Source organism: Anguilla rostrata, chromosome 4, assembly GCF_018555375.3.
Source record: "Anguilla rostrata isolate EN2019 chromosome 4, ASM1855537v3, whole genome shotgun sequence".
Classification (NCBI taxonomy): domain Eukaryota; kingdom Metazoa; phylum Chordata; class Actinopteri; order Anguilliformes; family Anguillidae; genus Anguilla; species Anguilla rostrata.
This window is the reverse complement of record NC_057936.1, coordinates 25,961,967-25,983,179: the sequence shown is the minus strand read 5'-3', so window position 1 is coordinate 25,983,179 and position 21,213 is coordinate 25,961,967. Positions and strand designations below refer to the sequence as shown.

Sequence of the window (21,213 nt, the reverse complement as noted above, 5' to 3'; positions counted from 1 at the left end):
GGGGTAAAACAAAGCCCCCAGAACTAAATTTAGACCCTAGTTCCTGCGGTGGAAACGCACTGAGTTCCTCAAAAGGTTCCTAGTTCCGGGGTATAGTTCCTGCGGTGGAAACGCGGCTTGAGTTGCTGCTGGAAGTGGTGTTGGTGGGCCAGGAGGGGGCAATCTTCCCTCTGCTCAAATAATCCCCAATGTCCTAGTGCAGTGACGGGGACACTGTGCTGTAGGAGATGCTGTCTTTCGGATGAGACGTTAAACCGAGGTCCTGGCTCATTGTGGTCATTAAAGATCCCATGACACTTATTGCTAAGAGTAGGGGGTTCCCCGGTGTCCTGGCTAAATCCCAGATCTGGCTCTTGCAAACTGCCACCAAAATCATCCCCAGATTTAATTGGCTAAAATATGTTCTCTCCCTCTCCACCTTCGCTAATGTGTGCTGAGCTTTCTGGCACAAAATGGCTGCCGTGCATCACCCAGGTGGGTGCTACACATTGGTGGTGGGTGAGATGAGTTCCCCCTGACTGTAAAGCACTTTGAGCATTTGGAAAGGTGCTATATAAATGTAAGGATAATAAAAAAATATTCATACTATTATAGGAAGGCTTGACAGCTTCCATCTGGGCGGTCTACACCTCCCTACCCTTTTCACTCTCTAAACTCCAAGCCCACCAAGTCCCTCCCTCATTTAAATAATCCTGTGCTACCTAAGCATATGCTGGCCCAGTGGAGCAGTACCCCTCTGGTACAGGTGCAGCCTGTCACACACTTGTACAGGTCACCCTTGTCCCAAAAAGAGTCCCAGTACACCATAAACCTTTACCCCTCTTTCCTACACCAGGTTTGTAGATATGTGGTAAACCTCAAAATAAAACTGTTTCCCTCTGCTTGCATGGGATACCTGTAGTATTCCATAAAAAACTACTATGAAGGTTCTGCCCCAAATCTTTTCTGCTAGATACACAAATTTGTTCTGCAGAACCTCAAATCTACCCTTACCTATGTTGTTGGTTCCTATGTGAACCATGACAAATGGATCCCTCCCCGCTCTGGCCAGGAGCTTGTCCGCATGCTCCAGAAAATGTCCTACCTGGGCACCGCAAAGGCAACACACCATCTACTCCTCTAATAACTGAGTCCCCCACTATCGCCAACTCCCTTTTCCAGAAAGATGCAGCCATCTGAGTGCCCAGTGGCTCATCAGTCATATAAAAACTCAAACTAATAGCAATTACACACTTGAAATCACAACACAATCCTGTGACAAACTTTTCCCAACCCAACCAGACTCATTCCATCCTCTTTCCACCACAAACAGGAAGTGCACAAACAATCGAGCAAGAACAGCCAGCAATTGTTCTCCAATCAGAGACATGTATGCAAATAGAAAGCTCATGACAGCAGTCCAAACAGAGTGAGAAAAAATTTTAATTTAATTGCTGTAGCTCCACCTATTGACTAATTCCAAGTTTTGAATATAAATGACAGTACACACTTACCAGCAGTACATAGGTACCAAATTTGAAGAAGACTGGATTGTGTTAAGACAATCTAATGAGCGCTGAATTTTTATTGGCTGATTGCAGCCATGTTTTTTGGAGATTCATGTAGCATCTGTCAGGACATGTGGCCAATATTCTGCATACAGAATTTCTATTTATTTGGTCATTTTGTTCATGTTTTATGGCCATTACATTTTACCCAGCAACAGCAAAAGCAACAGGGACCCCTAATAAATATAGCTGTAAGAAGCAATGCACAGGCTCCAAGCAGACAATCAACACCAGGGGTCATCAAATCCATTCTTGCACGGCTAGTGTATACGCAGGTTTTGTCACCAATTATACTGCACATATTAACTAATTACCTGAATTACCTTGTGGCTGTTTAAATATTGAAAATTTAATTAACAGCTATACTGCCACCAAGTGGCCAATCGTCTCGCATTACTCCACGTAACCCTCTAGAACAGTGGCAAATATCATTAAATTTGAAAAGACCAAAATACCTAAATTCAGAATGCAGAATAATAGTAATTAAACCCATCCAAAACAATTGGATTCAAGCAGGTTACCAGGTTGGACTCAAAATTGCATGTAGTTTCTACGTTTTAGCCGATTGGCACCACTCAAATTTTGTTTTCTTCATACTGATGTGCCCTACAAAACAGTACAGGTACCAAGCCAATTAGCCAAGTCTTTTGTTAATGAACCAAGAATTAATGAACATAATTAGCATAATTTATGCATGAAAACTAAAAAATGTAACACTTCAGCCATAATATTTTAGATAGAAATCTTCTTTATAGAACGTTTAGAGATAACAGTCCAATGACTAGTGCAAGTTCTATGCAATTTGGTCAGTTGCTGTAGGAGGAGAAGTTGCTGCTTTTCATTGAAATCAAACTGTAAAGTTACAAAAGACAAATTTACTCTGAATGAGAAGAAGAATCTATGGGCTCTAGAAATGTGTATGTACAGTAATGTGGTCAAGAGTTCCTGCTGTTTAAATTGTGAAAATTCAATTCAGTGCTATAGTGCCACCAAGTGACAAATCGGTAGCAAAAGAACTCTTGCACTAATCCTAGTAACCCTCTTCCATTGTGCCAAGTATCATGGAACTGGAACAGTTCATCTCAAAAATGAAGAAAACATCATAACATAGCACAATAGCAATTATACCCATTCAGAACAATAGGATTGAAGCAGGTCAAATTGAATTTCAATACGCAGCTACGCGAGTAACTGTGAACCTAGCAAAATGCTGGATTGCTACTTGACTAGTTTGAGGGTGAATGAGAGTCTATTTTCCAGGTCGTACCTTTGCTAAAATTGTGAAATATAACACTTCCATTGAATTGTAAACTAATGCTTATCACAGGACGGCAATGGTTGTCGTCCAGATATTAGTCTGACCTTCATGTGTTGCCAGGGTAACGGCACCTCTCTTGCAAAACATCTAACAAAAATAAGTGAATGGTCTTGCTTTCATTTTTTTGTAATTTCAGTATCATTAGGGACTCATTATGGATTTTCCAGCTCAAAAAGCAAGAAAAAAAAGCTTCTAAATTGGTAGGCTACCCCTCTCTTGTTTCATTAAAGCCCTGACCTGCTTGGAATGTAATGTTAATGTGCTTTTATTTTGATTATTAGGCCTATCAGACTACATTGGGACTATAGCAGGTGGTTCCTCTGCTGCATAGGCCTGTGCTTACTGCTACTGTTCATTTTCATTTGGATTTGACTCACTGTGGATTCTCATGGTGTGCAATATAATTGTGCTGCTGATTATATTGCTGAGTTGATCAGTTCTTTGTGTGTGAACTGTCTGTTGAGTAGCATTAGGCTTACATCCGGGCAGTGAGTATTGATTCTGCATTCATGCTTAGTAGGCTGTTGCTATTCTGTCATGTGCTTGACTGAGAGCAGAAATAATACAGAGCTGTGAGCTGTTTGGCTACATTTTATGTGTAAGTAGACGGCATACCTAAACCTAGCACTTATGCTTTTCTGGGCTATCAAATTAGAGACAAGCCATTAATTGATGTGTGAAATGTGCTGCTGTTATTTGCATAATTAAGTAAATAAATTTGATTCTTATAATGTGCTGTCAAAGTCTACATTTGAGTGTTATTGGTGGAAAAATGAGGCAAACCTTGGGTGTGTGTTTGAGTATGTTGTATTGGGGGGCATAGCTTTAATTTGGGGTCTGTGTAGTCTTAAATCGGCTCTGAATGCATTGTACTGAAGCTTGTGTTCGTATAATGTCATAAAATCTGCACAGAGGACATCCCTGCACAAATGCACAGTCTGCGCAAAGCTGCCCATTGACAGTGTCACCAAGTGTTTGTGGACTCATGCTTCGAGTATTTACTAACCTTACTTGGACCAGACCTCTGACCCTCCCACACTAAACTATACTTCTGACTTTCCTATACCATTTTCAAAGGCTGGATTCCATATTTACTCATGTTTCCTGAACCTCTTCTCCGGTGCAAGAGACAGGACCTGTCCCTGATTCGTTGAGCCTGTCTTACCAGTAAATACCAGTGACATAAATACATTTTGTTTCATTGAGTGCAGAATAGCACATGGTTTGCTGTTGATGGTCATGGGGCCTCCTACCACGGTAAGACTCATCTAACAATGCACCTTTCTTCTAGAATATCAAGCATGTTCCCACCAAAGTCACACAATCGCCTGATGCACACTGCATTTCTGAATCCGTGCCAAATGGAACAAATGCAGGCTGCTCTCTGCAAATCACTGCAGAAAATATTTTTACTTCTGCTGGTTCACTGCCCAAAATGGTCTGAACCCAGTCACCACAGTAATCCCCACATTCAATATTTAGCACTGCACACCATCCCCAGTGCCTTCCCTGCAGGCCCCCCTGTCGCTTAGTGCTTCTCCTCCTCACAAGTGCAATGCTACACATCAGCCTGTCAAGCGCACATCCATCTGTGAGATGCAATGCTACACAACATTCTGTCAAGCATACATCTGTCTGTGAACTGCATTGCTACACAATGGCTTGTCTGTTGTATGTCTGTCTGTTAGCTGCATTGGTATACAATGGCCTGTTAGGGGCACATTCATCTGTGAGCTGCAATGCTACATACATTGTTTGTCTGCTGGGAGCTGTAGTGCAACACAATTTTCTGTCAGGTGTTCGTATGTCTGTGAACTACAATGCTACACAGTGGCCTGTCAGGTCTTTCTGTCTTGCTATGTGTACTGTCAGTGTGAATGTGCATTCTGCATCTGCTTGCTCACACCAGGCTCGAGGGCTGTATAACATCTTTGTTTTTCTCTTTCACATGCGTAGAACCTACATGCACACACACACACATGAACAAAAATATACAGGTACCCACACATCCACTCAGACAAAAACACGCAAACCACCGAAACAATGGCAAAATACCACAGGAGCAAGATCAGTTCCACCCTGTTCCAGTGCATTCAGGGATGGCAGTCTCTGCATGATCTGATCAGGTGCAATAACAGGCTTCAAGCAAAGGGCTTAGAACATAAGAACAGGTTTTACCAGGTCACGTGATGCTAGAATCCCCGTGTTCAATATCGGTCAGTTGCCAGTAGAATCCAGATTTAGGCTTCCTGGTTCCTGTGTGCTTGCCAGCTCTGCATCAGCTTTATCTTCCCCGTGTGTACACAGCCTCGGTGTTATACACAAGAGAATGCCTAACCGTGTCTAGATCAAGCTGGCGTCCAACAAACTACAATTAGATACAGCAGGCATGAGCAGATTCACTAGAAGCCCTTGACATAAGCCGCGTTTCCACCGCAGGAACTATACCCCGGAACTAGGAACCTTTTGAGGAACTCAGTGCGTTTCCACCGCAGGAACTAGGGTCTAAATTTAGTTCTGGGGGCTTTGTTTTACCCCCCAAAACGTTCCTGCTCGGGGGGTAGTACTTTTCGAAAGTACAGGAACCTTTTGGGTGGAGCTTGCAGCGCTGAACATTTATGATTGGTCGAGTACTCGTAGCGTTTGTGTTGTATTTATTTTCAGCCACTACCCGCCATGTTTGAATATACGCAGCGGCAAACCAATTTATTTTCATAATAACTTTAAATCAAACTTGTATGTTATGCGGCGCAGTAGCCTACTTTTGGTTATAGCCTGCCAACGTCTTGGAATTATAACGTGTGCTCTTCTGTTCTTTTCTTGCTTTAGTATTCGTTTTATAAAATGCTGAGCATTCGTGCTGGGACAGCATATTACGTAGGCTACCAAAACATTCAAACGGATTAATTCGGTTGCTGAATATTTTCTTCCGGATTTTCTTTGTTAGCCCGTTGTAATTGACTCAAAACGTTTGATACAGTTATGTGAGGTATGCGGTAGTTCTGCATAATTAACATTGGTGATACAGTACAAGCAAACTGGAAATCACCTTCCGCACTTTTTATCCGGGTAAAATAACAGGTTAATTCTAGTAATCTTCCCTTGAGCTTTTTCAGACTGCTGTAATTTTACTCAATTTTACTGCCATTTTTCGATTTCCACGAAAAGACCAGGAAGACTATGGACTCATTTATGGTGCATGGTTCGCATCTGGAGGGAACACTTCGCGCTCGGCTAGCAGTAACTTCGAAGGAAAGAAAACGGTGGCTGTACCACTACTAATTTACATTTTCACGCAAGTCCGAGTTTTCGTTCTATTCTTGTCATTTTGCGATTAGCCTATATGGAATTGACGACTAGAAAGTAATAAAACAGCAAATTGTTTACAACGTGTGCATGTTTTCTGCTGTTAATGAATGTGTTTGAGAGGATATATGAAAATCAATAAATACAAAAGTAACCATATATAGTCATTGTTGGTAACCCGTTGTATATAAGTGGAATAAACCCCTCCGGGCTGCCCCGGTTATTAGAAAATAATGTAGGCTACTTCGGTGGTAGTATGGGGTTACAGAAGAAATCATATGACAGATGGACCGACGACAACGTCAGTGGGCTAATTTGCCTGATCTTCGCGGTACTTTAGACCCCGGTGGAAACGCAGACAACCATTGGCTGAAGGAACCTTTTAGTTCCTGGTAAAGTAGTTCCGGGGACTGAAAGTTCCGGGTAATTTTGGTGGAAACGCGGCTATATTTAGCCTAATGTCCTGGTCACCTGCGCTAGCGTCCTGTACCAATCCCCCCTGCACATCATATCGGTCCTGGTAATGGAAGTGCGTATGACGCGAGGCAAAGACCCGCAAGATAAACAGCAAACCGAATAAATACAAACGTAGACCATTCACAGCTATTCAACGACCGCGGCAAAAACGAAATTTGCTTAACATCCTCTGTTCCGCAACCTACATAAGAAATCAATTCGTACTATCTTCTGTATGCAGATAATTATCGTGCAAATAGGCTACTGTACAGGCATAGCCTAACATTTCTTGATTGCTTAATTATGAAAACAGTAAACGGGGAGCCTATTATAACGTCATTTTACTGTAAATCCGTTATCAATCCGTTGCGCCCCGAACAAGGTCCCAAATGTTATGCTTACCTCCTTCGCTGTGGATCTTCTTGGACCGTCTGTTAAAATACATATTGAAAGCGTCTGTATCGAACAGAGGGGACACTGCGGACAAGCTGGCATACTCCTAGCTCATGGATAGAGCTGGCTACTGCGGGGAGACGGCAAGCAACGGTCGCTGGGAAACCGCTCATCACCACCGACGCCAGGTTACACAGCCGCTAATCATGATGAGCGTAGTCACGTCGTCGACCAGTCCGAGGCAAAATAAAGCAGCAGGCCTTTGGAAAAAAGCAAGGCTGTTTTTATTGATTATATTTGACAGCGCAATGCTGTCACGTTAGTTCTATTTTTTTTTTTTTTTTTTTTTTTTTGCCAACAATAAAAAAATAAATCAGTCTAGAATTAATCAGAATCCCCACATAATTCATTACAATGACAAATGTAATAGTGACTGGGCCGAGCACCAAGGGTGAACTGTATTGGGGGTATTTTGTCATGGACTGCAAACCTAATGCAAATACCATACCGATTTGATGTGTTTGGATCTGGGGGAAAAAACACGTTTTCAATGTACAAAATGTCAAGTTACTCACACATACACACACTGTAAGTCATTAAGACTTGCAAAATCTAGGCCTGCCATTAAACGTACAAATCAAAATTAGGCCATGTAAACAATATTAGCTATCTTAGTTAACACTAATTAAACATGCTCTATTCCAAAGCAATGCTGCTACACAATGTTTCCTACATTATTTCAAGTAACTTGGCTCTGTGTTTTTTCATCTTACCACCTGCAGAGAATGTGGTCATTCAAAAAATATCTCATATCAAAGTGTCAAATGGCAATCATTTATAGCAGGAATAATGTTGCTGAATAATTTCAGCTGTTTATTTTTTTAATGAATACACAGTATGTTTGAACAATTGCCTGCATGCAGTGCCTTTGGTGTATGAGAAGCACATCTTGAATAAAATTCATGAATGAAATAGTTTTTTAAAAATATAGTTGTTTTGAAAATTATATTCAGAAATATGGTATTTTATTCTTGTACATTGTAGAAGAAATGATACTATTGTACTTACTTGGCGAAACTTCATTTTAATATCAAGCCTATAGTATATTATTGGGGCAAGCATATGCCTGGATAGGTTTGTAAGATTCAATATTAATTTCATAGGCCTAAATATTTCAAATTTGTATATGTATTAATTTATGCTGTTAGAAAAATGTTGTCATGGGGATAATTAAGTATTTAAGTAATTAAGTATGGATGGATGGATGGATGTATACAGTATGTGTTTGTATGTACAGTATTTTACAATCACAAATGTTGAAGGACTTGTACATTTTGTAAAATGAACTTGACAAGCAAGTATAAACATATGCTTTCTGGTGTGTAAGTGTTCATCAGGTGTTTAAAACATTAATTTTAATGTGTTTTTCCATGCAGGCCTTTTTTATGTGATACTTTGATGTGACAATGAAAAGTTTCTTGCTAAAGAATATATATGTGAATTTTGCATGTGTCTGTGATGATGTTTTGATTGGCTGGTGTAGGTAAATGTCCAATGGGGAGACATATTGTTTGTGGGCTTGGAAGCAGGAAAAACAAGAAGGAGAAAACGCAAACTCTCCTCTAAGTTTGGGGCTTTATTATGCGGACGTGTGTTGTTTGTGAATTCTGTCTGTTGAAATGAGGTGAAATAATGTTTTTAAGGGCTGAGGGTCTGTAGTCAATGTGGTTATTTCTGTAGGAAAAGTGGCAAACTCTCTGTGCTGTATAGGTATGGGGCATGCCGCCCCGCTAAGGCGTAATATATATATTCTGGATTTACTCCACAATTTTAGATTTGCAATCAAACAATTCACATGTGGCTAATGTACAGATTTTCAGCTTTTATTAAAGGGTATTTTATACACTTTGTTTTCACCATATAGAAATGACAGCAATTCTATACATAGCCGTCCCATTTCAGGGCACCATAATGTTTGGGACAAATGGCTTCACAGGTGTTTCTGATTAGTCAGGTATGTTCAATTGCATTCTTAGTGCAGTTATAAGAGAGCCTATAGTTTCGTGAATCTAGGCTTTTGATTGCCTTTGAAGTCTGTTATTGGTGTTTGTCAACATGAGGACCAGAGTTGTGCTAGTGTAAATCAAGGAAGCCATCACAAGGCTGAGAAATAAGAAAAACAGACAGCAACATAGGGTAAACCTTCAGCATGGGCGTACCCAAATCAACTGTTTGCAACATCATTAGGAAGGAAGAGAGCACTGTTGAGCTGAGTAATTACAAAGGGCCTAGTAAGCCAAGAAGAAACTCTACAGTTGATGACTGAAGAATCCTCACCATAATGAAGACAAAAACCCAAAAATATGTCCGACAGATCAGAAACATTATTCAGGAGGTAGGTGTTGATGTGTCAGTGCTACTGTCCGCAGAATGCTTCACAAATGGAACTACAGAGGCTACACTGTAAGATACAAATCACTAGTTAGTTCCAAAAACAGGATTCTCTGATTACAGTTTGCTAAGTACCTAAAAGAGTCTGTATAGTTCCAAAAAATTGTTTTTTGGACAGATGAGACAAAGATTCACTTGTATCAAAGTGATGGCAAGCGCAAAGTGTGGAGGCCAAAAGGAACTGTACAGGATCAAAACCACCCCTGTCATCTGTGAAACATGGTGGTAGGGATATTATAGTTTAAGCATGTATGGCTGCCACAGGCCCTGACACACATCTCCATCAATAATGTAACTGCTGATAACTGCTCAAGAAAATGCCTCCAAACTCAGTGGACAACGCATCATCCTACAGCAAGACAATGATCCCACACATATTGCAAAAGTAACAAGGAGTTTTTCAAAGCTGCTAAGTTCTTGAATGGCCAGGTCGTTTGCATGATCTGAACTCATTGAACATGAGTTTCTATATGCTGAAGAGAAAACTTCAGGCAACAAAAGAAGCAGAAGCTGAGGATGGCTGCAGTGCAGGTCTGTCAGAGCATCACCATAGAAGATATTCAGCACTTGGTTATTTCTATGGGTTACAGAGTTCAAGCAGTCATTGCATGTAAATAATGTGTGTACTAAATGACTACTTTCATTTACATAACATTTATATGTATCAAACATTATGGTGCCCTAAAATGGAGGGGGCTATGTATAAGAAGTGCTGTAATTTCTACATGTTTTGAACTTTAACCACATGTGAATTTATTGATTACAAATCTAAAATTGTGAGGAAACCAACACAAAGCATCTTAGTAAAGTGGTGGGCTACCACAAGCCGCCAAAACAGCTTCAATGTGCCTTGGCATAGATTCTACAAGTCTCTTTGATCGTGGTGGAGAGCACTATCTAACATGTCGATCCAAAAATCTCCCAACTGAGTTGAGATCTGGTGACTGCATATGAGGTCATAGCATATGAGTCGCATCATTTTCATACTCATCAAACCATTCATCAACCCCTCATGCCATGTGGATGGGGGCATTTTCATCCTAGAAGGGACCACTCCCATCACGACAGAAATGTTTCATCACAGGATAAAGGTGATCACTCAGAATAACTTCGTATTGATTTGCAATGACCCTTCACTCTGAGGACCAAAGTGGACCAAAACCATTCCAGAAAAATGCCCCTCACAGCATAGCAGAGCCACTGGACCCCCTCACTGTAAGGGTCAAGCATTCAGGCATGTAGCAATCTCTTAGACTACGCTACACGTGCACTCGCCCACTTGTCAAGCATGACTCATCTGACCATATCACTTTTTTTCACCACATCTCCGTAGACCAGTGCCTATGGTTTTTGCACCACTGAACTCTAAAATGTGCATTCATCTTTGTAATGAGGGGTTTATGTACTGCAACCCTACTATAATATCCCTCTCTTTTGCTGACACAGTTTGATCACGTCCTGCATTGACATTCTCAGTCACCCGAGGTAGATTTGCCCTTCTGTTCCTTACATATCGGACTAATCACAAGCATCATGGTCATCTTAATTTCCGACCCCATTCGCTGATGTCCTTCCCATAGATCTAAATGCAGATCTCACTTTAGTCACTCCTCCAATTCAAAGTCACTTAAATTGTTTTCCTCTTTCCATCTTAGACAAAATCGAGGTCCACTGGGCCTGCTCAGCATTTCTGTACATGCCACAGAGCACGATATTATGTTAATTACTAAACTTATGCAGTGCACCTGTATGGAAGCATCTGCATTCATTTTGTTTCTTCACTCATTTATTCAAGTTTCTCCTTTAATTTGTCACCCGTCTGTATGTTTTTGTCCCAAACATTATGTAGCTTGCTGTATTCTGAGGAGGTGAATACATTGCAATCCACTGTATGTTCCAAAAAGATTTCACAATTTACACATTTAATATTTTTAATAAAATTCAACAAAAATGAATATGCATTAACATGGTTACTACTTTTTAAATTAATCTCTGTCTTAGGGATGGCCTTCCATGACTTCCTGTTTCACTGGCACATAAAAATTAGGTAACACATAAAGTCCATGTGTCATGCATCAGCATGGAGAAAGGCAGAAAAAACAAGACAAAGGATTCTTAACTTTCAGAGGCCAGGAAATGGTTACAAGTAAATATAACTAAAGATGCCACTTTCCACTATTCAATCAATAAATAAGTTTAAATCCATTGGAACAGCGGTAAACCTGCCTGGCAGAAGATGTAAGTGCATCTTGGCCCCATGCACAGTGGGACAGATAGATTTACAGGCCAACTGTGGTCTTCTGAAGATGGGCCACATTTGGAGATCTATGAAGATCTCCACATTGACCATCAGACACAACAGGGATTTTGGAAGAGTCGCCTGAAAAAAGCCTCTACAATCAGCTAACCATCTGGAGTTAATGGAGCTTTGACTGGAACAGGGCGTTATAATCAGATGAGACCAACACACACCGGCCATGAGTTGTTTGCCATTGGAAAATGTTTTTTTTCAACATCAAGTCTCTTATGTTGAAAAGACCATCCTACCTCTTGTGAAATATGGTGGTGGATCTTTGATCTTACGGGGTTGTTTGCATCAGCTTTGCATGGGCTCTTTTTAAGATCATTGGTATCATGAGCTCCAGTAAGCAAGGAGATAATTTGGCCAAAAATGGTTCTCCCTACCCAAAAACCTGAAACTTGGCCACACATGAATCATTCAGTAAGACATTTAACCAAAGCAAACCTCAAAATTAAACCGAGGCATTAAGAACCGAGGCTTAACTGACCACAGAATTACTGTTTTGCAATGGCTTCCAGACTTAGAACCCAATCAAAAAATGTTATGTGAATGGAACAGTGCAGTTCACAAGATGGATCTGGTAAGGTTCTCTATGGAGGAATGGTCAAATATCCCACCTCAATACTTCTCTGTTCTCATAAAACACCACAAAATATGATATACTACTCATTGTGAGGGGAGGATTCACATAGCACTGAAAAGTATCAGTATTTGTGACATCTGATTTTCAGAAATAATGTCTAACTTGAGAAGTGTTATTTTGGTTGATTCCCATTAATCATTATTAAGGTATATTTTCCCTATTTTGGAGAATGAAAATATAGCACAGTATTTGTATCATAGAATTTTGTAGATCTTTATCAAGGGTGTGAATAATTGTGGAGGGCACTGTACAACACATCACTGGAGTGCCTCTTTAATGCAATGACATTCTTGGGTTTACTTACAGAAAATGATTTTATGTACCTCAGAGATGTACTAACATTGATAAAGTTCATCACATCTCAAACAAGTGCTCCCCAGCCTCCCACCCCACCCACAAAAAACCCCAAACCAAAATCAATCATTGTTTAGCACCCTTCATGCATGCATGACTTGTTAGGGGAACTAAGGGACAGAATAGTATAAATGCAGAGATGACATACACTGAGATAACGACTAAAAAGGTGTGTAGGTGCAAGTTGCAGAAGGTGGACAGTAATGTAGTGCACGTCCTTTCAGCATCAGGTCACCTCCTAATCATAAAAACAGCAACAATCAACATAAAATCCCATCCTATACACAGGGAGGTCCATGACCCCTTTGCCACACACATACACAAACAACCGGGTGAAATAACATCATTTCAACTGTTCTGATGTCTTGATGATGGACAGACAAGTGGTTTAGTTTTGCCTGTGTTCAAATGGCAAGTGTAAATAAAAACTGCAGGTTTTGGCAGTGATTTGTATTTACATGTCGCTGTCAGGGTCCCAGGCCTGGAGGTTGTTTGAGTGAAATGGGTTTGGCTTGGAACGCTTCCCCCAGTGAAAGGCAAGTATGAGGCCGTGAAGTCTACAGTTTATGAAGATGCTGCTGATGCATTCGTTTACAATCAGTTTTTCTGAAGCCATATAGAGACAAAGTGCTGCGCTGGAAACTGAAAGCATAAAGACTAAAACACAATAGCTTTACTGCTGGACAATGTTGCCATTTTTTCCTCTCCTGTCAACTAGTTTCTTGGTTTCACCTTAAATTCAATATATAGGATAAAGATAAGAGTGAATTAAAACAAAGCCATTATTTACAGAGGCCACATCCACTTTTTGGTGCAGGGAGGGGGGAGGGGTTTATCAGTCTGGGTGGGTGGGGTCAGTCCTGGGCAGTGGCCAGAATGGGCTGTCTACAGATGGGGCAGGTGTTGTTCTGGGAAAGCCAGCGGTCAATGCAATGGATGTGGAACTCATGAGCACACGGCAGCCGCCGTAGCTTGTTGCCTTGGGTGTACTCATTGATGCAGACGCTACAGGTGCGTCCTAGTTCGCCCTCCAAGCTAGCCTGGCCATAGGTGCGAGTGGACAAATTGTCAATCTGCTCTTTGGTCAGGCCATGTGGGTGCTCATCCTCCTCTTCCTCGTTTAGGAGGAAGAAGTGCGCGAGGCGCAGGATTGGCAGGGTGCCATTCTCCACCAGGTTGTTGGTGTCCCTGGTGGTGCCCCGCCCCTCACCAGTAGCCCCACCCACACGTGTCCGCTCCTCATCCCCGCTCCCCCCTGCAGTACCTTGGCCTTCTGTACTGCGCCGCTCCAGTTGCTCCTGGGGCCCAGCCTCTTCATTGCTGTGAATATGGTAAGCCTGCGGGGGGTCAGGCACAGTGGCCTCAGTGTCAGCCTCTGTCTCCATAAGGGAACTGAGTTCACCAAAGCCAGTCATGATCTGGCGCAGGATAGAGCGCAGCGCAGTGGAGCTGGGCTCGCCCAAGCCGGTCTCCGAGATGCGGCGCAGCGGGATGCGGATGGTGCTGACATAGGTGCGAATGCCGGCACGCTCTGACCGGGAGATGGTACGGCGGAATCCACCGCTGTCGCTTTCGAAGGTGACGGTGTTCTCAGCAGTGCGGACACGGGAGCGGGTGCGGCTGGCGATGCTGTCGCGGTCTCGGTTCTCCCCCGGACGAATCCGCCGCACCTGCAGATCCAGCATGATGGTGGGATGACGTCGGACGCCCGTTGCTTGAGTCTCCGCTTCCGTGGCTGTCTCTGTCAAGGGCGCCACATCTTCTGCTGGCTCCGCTGCCATCTCCATGGCAACCTGGGCTTGCCCGTGGGGCTCGGGTACGTTGGCGTGGCTAGTGTCAGGGGTTGGGGGTCTGTGCAGCGGGGAGCGACTGCGTCGTGAAGAACGGCGGTGAGCCCCACCTATCCTGTGGCCCCGACCCCGTGATCGAGTCCTACTGCTGCGGAGCGGAGCTCTCTGGACGCCGGGCTGGGCCGGCGTTGAGGGTGGGCAGCCCAGGCCCTCCTGCGTATCCTGAGGAGGGGACTGAGCGTCACTGCTCTGGCCACCATGCAGCTGGACTGCGGGATGATCCAGTGCAATCACCCGGCTCAGACTAGTGCTGTGCTGTTCGGGCTCAGCCACGGTCAGGGGTGGATTCAGAGCAGGGCCGTGACTGTTGCGGGCACGCCGCGCCTGCGTCCTCCTGCTGTGGGTGGAGCGGGTGAGCGTGGCGGAGACAGGGTCACCTGTTAAGTCACCAGGCTCTGGCTGCTCATGGTTGATGTTGATCTCCAGGCTGAAGCGGAACTCGCCGCTGTTGGGGTTGGTGCGGCTGACAGCACGCCAGGTCTGGTTCCCGCTCTGCCCGCTGCGCGTGGCGTTGCCCGTGCGCCGGAACGTGTTCAGCCACTCAAGCAGTGAGTCGCCATTGGAGGCCTCCCTGCCTGCCTCCACACCCCCTGCAACACAGTATACCCATTGTCATCATCCATTTTTCACACTCACAAATGTGCTTCACCATCAGGGCAACATTACCCAGTACCCCCCTCCTCACCACTGCCCCCGTCATCCTCTCCCATCTCACTGCTCTGTGGGCGTGGCTCAGGGTGGGGCTGTGATGATAGACGTTCCTTCGCTCCATCCAGACGCTGCCGCAGCTCTTCTGCTGTCACATCACCTGCAACGCAGAGATGGCAGCTTAGGGTGTGGTACAGAGTAGAGGATGCGGGTCTCTGAGAGGGTAGGGGTGCCAAGGCTTTAAGCTGGGTTATAGTCTGTGATACACTCTGCATAATGGAATAAATACTGGACCACATTAGCTTTATTTCCACAGTCAATCTAACTAGAATGAGCAAAAGCTTAATAAAATTCATCCCTAAAGCCTCATTATAAATGACAACTACCCATAATAACCCCACCCTTGAACATGACCATGCGCCTTTACCCGAGTGGCCCAACGAGGATCAAGGGGATTCGACAGTCAAAAGCATGGGCTAAGGGGACCGAGAAGGCAGGACTAAAGCACACCAAAGCCCACAAGCAGCTGTGATAAAGCTAGGAGGACACACAAGCTCTCCTGGCATTGGAATCGCTGTGAAATACAGCTATTGAAGGGTGAATTGATATGCTTGAAGGTCATGGTCAGACAGTTAGAGGGCAAAGAACGGATGGGGGGTAGTAATAAGCCAGAGAGAGAATGGGGTGTAGTCTGACCAGGGGTGCCCAGTAGATCGCTGTCCCTCATTAGGCGGTACTCCTCCTCGCTCAGCCCATTGATGAAGTGGTAGTAAGCCTCTTCCCGTTGCAGACGCTCCTGCTGCTGCACACGCTCGTCTCGTCCGTCAGGAGGGTCCATCACCACAGAAACCACTCCTGCTGCACATGCCATACACACATGGGGGGATATTAGCAGACAATCCTATCCAGAGTGACTTATGAAGCAGGTGTAGCTCAGCTAGTTCGCTAGTAGGCACAGTGAGGTGCAGTAAAGCAAAGGCCCCCCAGTAGGTCATCGAGACAACACTTTCTGGCAATGCAACCTTCATGTTCAAAATAGCAATGCTGCCCGTAGGGGTGATTTTGCCTTTAGCTGACTGGTAATGCATTCATCTTTGGAGCCTTTTGGCAAGTGAGGTACGGGTTCAAATCTGACCTTGGATAAGTGCTTCTCCAACTCCTTACACTTACACAGTTAACATACAATCCATTTATACATATGGACATTACTGAAGAAACTTAATTCTCATTCAATTCAATTTTATTGGTAAGTACCTTGCTCAAGCGTACATGACAGTGCCCAGACCTCTGAGTTACAAGCCCAGTTCCCTGGTCTTGCCACTCAGACCTGCAGACACATGCACCTGTGCTCACTCCCTCTCCTTGAACCTGTTTTCTGCACAAAGCAAAACACATCATCCAAGCCCCTAGTGCCATACATCACCTTCCAAATCCCCACCTGCTAGCATGATTCCAGAACCTGAACACTGGATAATGTTACAGAAATGTGCACTGATACTGACATGGACGCCAGAGCAACACTGCATGCAACTTTGTTTGGACAGCCACACATTTAGAACACTAAAGTCGATATTAACATGACCAAAGAGAAATGGCTAAGCATCAGAATCTCCTGGAGACAAATCTTTTGCATCCTCTTACACTATGAAGATTAAAAAAGGTACACGGCAGGGCTACTCAACGCCAGGTCCTGCGGGCCACAGCATCCAACCATACACTACACCACCTGATTTCATTAATGAGCTTACTTCCTGAACCAAACAGGTAAATAATTAGTGAAATCAGGTGGTAGTGCAGGGCTGGAGAAAATGTGGCCCACTGGACTTGGAAGTTGAGTAGTACAGGTATACAGCTAGTTGTACCTGGCCTTGTGTTGATGACAGTCAAAAAAACAAAGAAATACTGATAGTATGTACTTTCTTGACAAAACGCATCCTATTCAGCGACAAGAGCACGATCTGCCAAATTCCTGACAGTCCTACAAGTGATACATAATGTAGGCCACGATGAAGAACGCAGAGAAGCTAGTAGCTACAGAACTGACAGTGCCCCTAACTACCAATCACCGCCCCGAAAAACGTTACTGACACTCGGAACAACCAGCTGTCTCAGCTGAGAGGTGGGACCGACGTAAAGACTCATGTTGACTCGGTATTGGGAAGCAGACAATAAAGACGCTCACCTTTGCTAAACCAACCTGTGATAAACAGTGAAACCTTCTAAACCCAATTCGCCAGTCTTAGTTAAGGCATATCTTGATAAAGATGCGTGGATTCATTTTAAATACGCAACAAAACTGTTAGCAGGCTATCGACTGCTTACTGCAGAAACATTTTGACAAGCTATAAGGTTTGGAAGTAATAAATGAACCTTATGATCTATTTATGCAACGTCATTGCTGGTTTTAAGCGAAAATGCCCTGGCGTGACAATGCATTTTAGACATAGTTTGGTACCTGAAACAGCGGCAGTAATATGGACGGGTCTGCTCTCTTCTCGTTGCTGGCTGGATACAATGTAGCTAAGATGGGAACATCGGCGCTACATTCTCTACAGTCCGTCCTGCATCTACCGGCACGCTACTAGTAGTTCCCCTCCACCCGTTACTGTGAGGGACAACATCTCGATGTAACATACCGGTAGATCAATGTTCACAAGCATCTAGATTACACAAACGTTCTTTAGTTATACCTGAAAGACAAGAAGATTGAATGTTTAAACGTGTATTGTGATGTTTTAATAGGGATGTGAATTTGTCTAAAACTTCAATCAAGTTTTTTTTTTTAAACATTAAAAACAAAAGTAAACAAACAATGAACAGGATGTCAAAAACAGCTGTTTAGAGAACGTATACGGGTAACTCCTCCTGGCATTATGGTGCTTCATGTTTCTTGTGCCTGTGAAGATGGGGTATCACTGCTGCAACCACAATTTTTTCCATCTGAGGTGATTGACATTCCTGTAGGAGAATGTAACCAGATATACAGCCTAACGTCTATAATATGTCATAAAGGAAAATCCTCTTTAATTGGCCATTACTGGTCTGTTCTTATCACAGACACAGCAAAAATATGTGCCAATGATCTATATATACACTTAGCTAATAGTAACGAGGACACCACTGGAGTCACATTTTAATGGAAAAAGTAGTGAAGTGCAATGGCAAATATAAAAGCAGATGTCAAAATATCACCTCAATCGCAAAATGACATTATCATACATTTCCCTCTGAGTCCTGGTAGCTACATGAAAAATTAACATCCATATCCTACAGTTTCTTACACCAGCCACCAGCACTGTAAAGGAATGCCTCAGAAGATTAAAAAGATTAATTTTGGCTCATCAGCAAACAGTTTAAGTATACCATATTCAAACTGAATAAAATCTATTTGTGTCAGTTTTTATCAGGTGCATGAGAACCCTGTGAATTACAGGAATGTACTTACCATCACAAATAATTTTGTGAGCCACAATCTAAAATCAGCTTTTCTTGCAAATGATTTACTGCAATTACATATCCTGTATTCTTCTGAATTCAGCAAATGAAATACTCATTTAATGCATAGCCAAAATAAATGACTATACTTACACCAAGTGGAAGTTCTAAAAAGGCTATTGAAAAATCTATATTTTGTCACGATTCAGCTCCTAAAAAACTTGCCTGCACAATTTATAGACATCAAGGCAGCCTTGAATTGAAAAACGTGCATGAAACGCATTTGCCAAAAACTATGCTTGTGCTTGCTAAATGGTCTGAAAATGAAAATGATGAAAGATGTTTAATCAGTTTAATACCAACAATTGAATGAACTCAAAAGTATTATGCATTGTGCAAGCCAAAAGCCTTTTGTAGCTTGGTGCAAATTGAAAAATGGAAAGTGCAAAGTTGTTTAACGCTTTAAACAATGATTTATGTACATTAAAAAGATCAATTCAGACTTATCCAAATCAGTTTTTTTCTTACAGCATAAGAGGTAGAATCATGTGAAACGCTACATGCTTTCAAACTTTGCAAGATATGTCACACATGCACTGACCAATGGCATAATGAAATTCCTTTTAAGATTCATGAATTGCCACAAAATATAGAGGTTCCTCCAAACATTTCTAAAAGTTATAGAAACTGGTGGTACTTTGAAAACATTATCATTCTTTCAAATATCAGATCTACTCATTGGGCTGTGACAATCATTGAAATCCATCCAGCCATTATCTATACCCGCTTATCCTGAGCAGAGTCGCGGGGGTGCTGGAGCCTATCCCAGCGCGCATTGGGTGAGAGGCAGGAATACATCCTGCAGGCCACCAATCTATCGCAGGACACACACTCCTTTCACCCAAACACTCATACCTATGGGCAATTTAGAGTCTCCAATTAGCCTACCTGCATGTCTTAGGACTGTGGGAGGAAATCGGAGTACCCGGCGGAAACCCACGTGGACACGGGGAGAACATGCAAACTCAACACAGAAAGGCCCCAAGCCGAGATTCAAACCCACAACCTTTTTGCTGTGGGGTGACAGTGCCCCATACCCACTGTACCACTGTGCCACCTTAATCATTGAAATGAAAAACAAAAAAGACAAAGAAAATAATATTACCCTTAGAGTGAAAATTGTTGATTCATTAAAAACATATGAAAACGATATAATTACTGTGCTTATCTCTCTTCAAAAGTATTTGGATTAATTAATTTGGCACAGTTGTGAATTTACCATTAAATTATGAATTCTCTAACAACTGCCCACATTTTCACAAGCAACTACATGCAAGTAGCTGTGGATTGTGTGTGCTTTTTCACAAAAATGTTTTTGTTTGGTGAAAATATTAACAAATATTTCTACACATATATATCTGCACTATGAATTAAACCAACAAGCTTTTCTTTTGTAAGTCACACATAAAAAATGTCATTTAAAAAATTCTGTTTGCTGATTATTATTATTACGTAATGTGAAGGCCAGCAGTATTTTATATCCTGTTACAAGCCCAGGTGTCCAATACTGCCTGTTTACTGCCATGAAATATATCATGACTACTGACTATGTGCATCATATTCTGAATTCATAAAAAAAATTTAATTTATGCAAGACTGGCTCTATATGTGCACTTGTTATAAAACTGCATACATTCACCAGTACTAGCAGATAGGAATACACTGTATTTGCCTAGAAATTGCAGTTGAACCCCAGCAACATTTCTATGATGCTTATTTCATATAAGTGACACCATATCATAGAAGTGGAGGGTCCCATGTTTTCAAATCACTCCCATATCACTGAGACACTATGTCCAGGGAAGGCAGAAGAGCATGATATATGTTATGCTATCACCAAGCAATTGGGATTTCATTGAATGGTTATACAACCCCAACAACATTTTCTATGAGGCTTATTTGATATAAGTGGAACCATATCTGAAGAGTGGAGATTTTTAAAATTTTTAAAACACCCCCATATCATTGAGACACTATGTCTATGGGGAGGCAGCAGAGCCGACCTGTGTCAAATACATATTTAAAGTGTTTTTTAAAGAAATTATTTGAAAAACAGCATTTACAAATACTGAGTATTTAAATTACAAATTGTATTTGAAAATACATTTAAGGAGCAGTTGCATGTATTTGCAATAACTTTCAAATATGTCTTAAAACACATTTAAAAGCCTGAATTTTCAAACACAAAGTGTTAGTAGTTTATTTTTTGGAATTTAATGGAATTATTTAAAAATACTTTCTCAACTTAAGACCAGTGGTCCAACATGTGCAATTGCACCAAGTTTTGAAAGACTTGAAAGGACTAAATATGTTTAAATGAAATAAATAATTAAATAAATAAATGTGGAATTATATAAATGAATATACAATTAATAGTTAAATTGGTCAATAATTAAATAAATACTTTTTTTATCTTTAAATAATTAAACAATTCACAGCTCATGATTGTT

General features: G+C 42.1%; 2 protein-coding genes across 7 annotated transcripts in view; both read right to left on the bottom strand.

The window, feature by feature from the left end:
• atp8a2 (ATPase phospholipid transporting 8A2) overlaps positions 1-7,235 on the bottom strand; it is a 79,623-nt gene extending 72,388 nt beyond the window's left edge. Inside the window, exons 1-2 of one of the 3 annotated variants that reach the window (XM_064331802.1) lie at positions 6,612-6,988; positions 5,044-5,276 (exon numbers count right to left, since the gene is read on the bottom strand). Coding sequence is in view for 2 of the 3 variants with exons in the window: in XM_064331801.1 (XP_064187871.1) it covers positions 7,030-7,072 (43 nt within the window). In the remaining variant the exon portion in view is untranslated. Of the gene's footprint in view, positions 1-5,043; positions 5,277-6,611; positions 6,989-7,029 lie in introns of those variants that run through there. The other 2 variants (XM_064331801.1, XM_064331805.1) reach the window with 2 other exon arrangements.
• A 5,367-nt stretch (positions 7,236-12,602) lies between these two features.
• Positions 12,603-17,881, bottom strand: rnf6 (ring finger protein (C3H2C3 type) 6). 4 transcript variants are annotated; one of them, XM_064331792.1, is made up of 5 exons: positions 17,724-17,877; positions 16,523-16,643; positions 15,965-16,126; positions 15,306-15,428; positions 12,603-15,210 (listed from the first exon to the last, which is right to left on the bottom strand). In XM_064331792.1, exons 3-5 carry the CDS (start codon positions 16,104-16,106, stop codon positions 13,625-13,627), a joined length of 1,851 nt encoding a protein of 616 aa, XP_064187862.1. In that variant the 5' UTR covers positions 16,107-16,126; positions 16,523-16,643; positions 17,724-17,877; the 3' UTR covers positions 12,603-13,624. The 4 variants fall into 4 exon arrangements, with proteins under 4 accessions (XP_064187862.1, XP_064187864.1, XP_064187861.1 ...); XM_064331794.1 differs by having other exon boundaries at positions 15,965-16,123; XM_064331791.1 differs by lacking the exon at positions 16,523-16,643 and having other exon boundaries at positions 17,724-17,881.
• Positions 17,882-21,213: the final 3,332 nt, after the last annotated feature.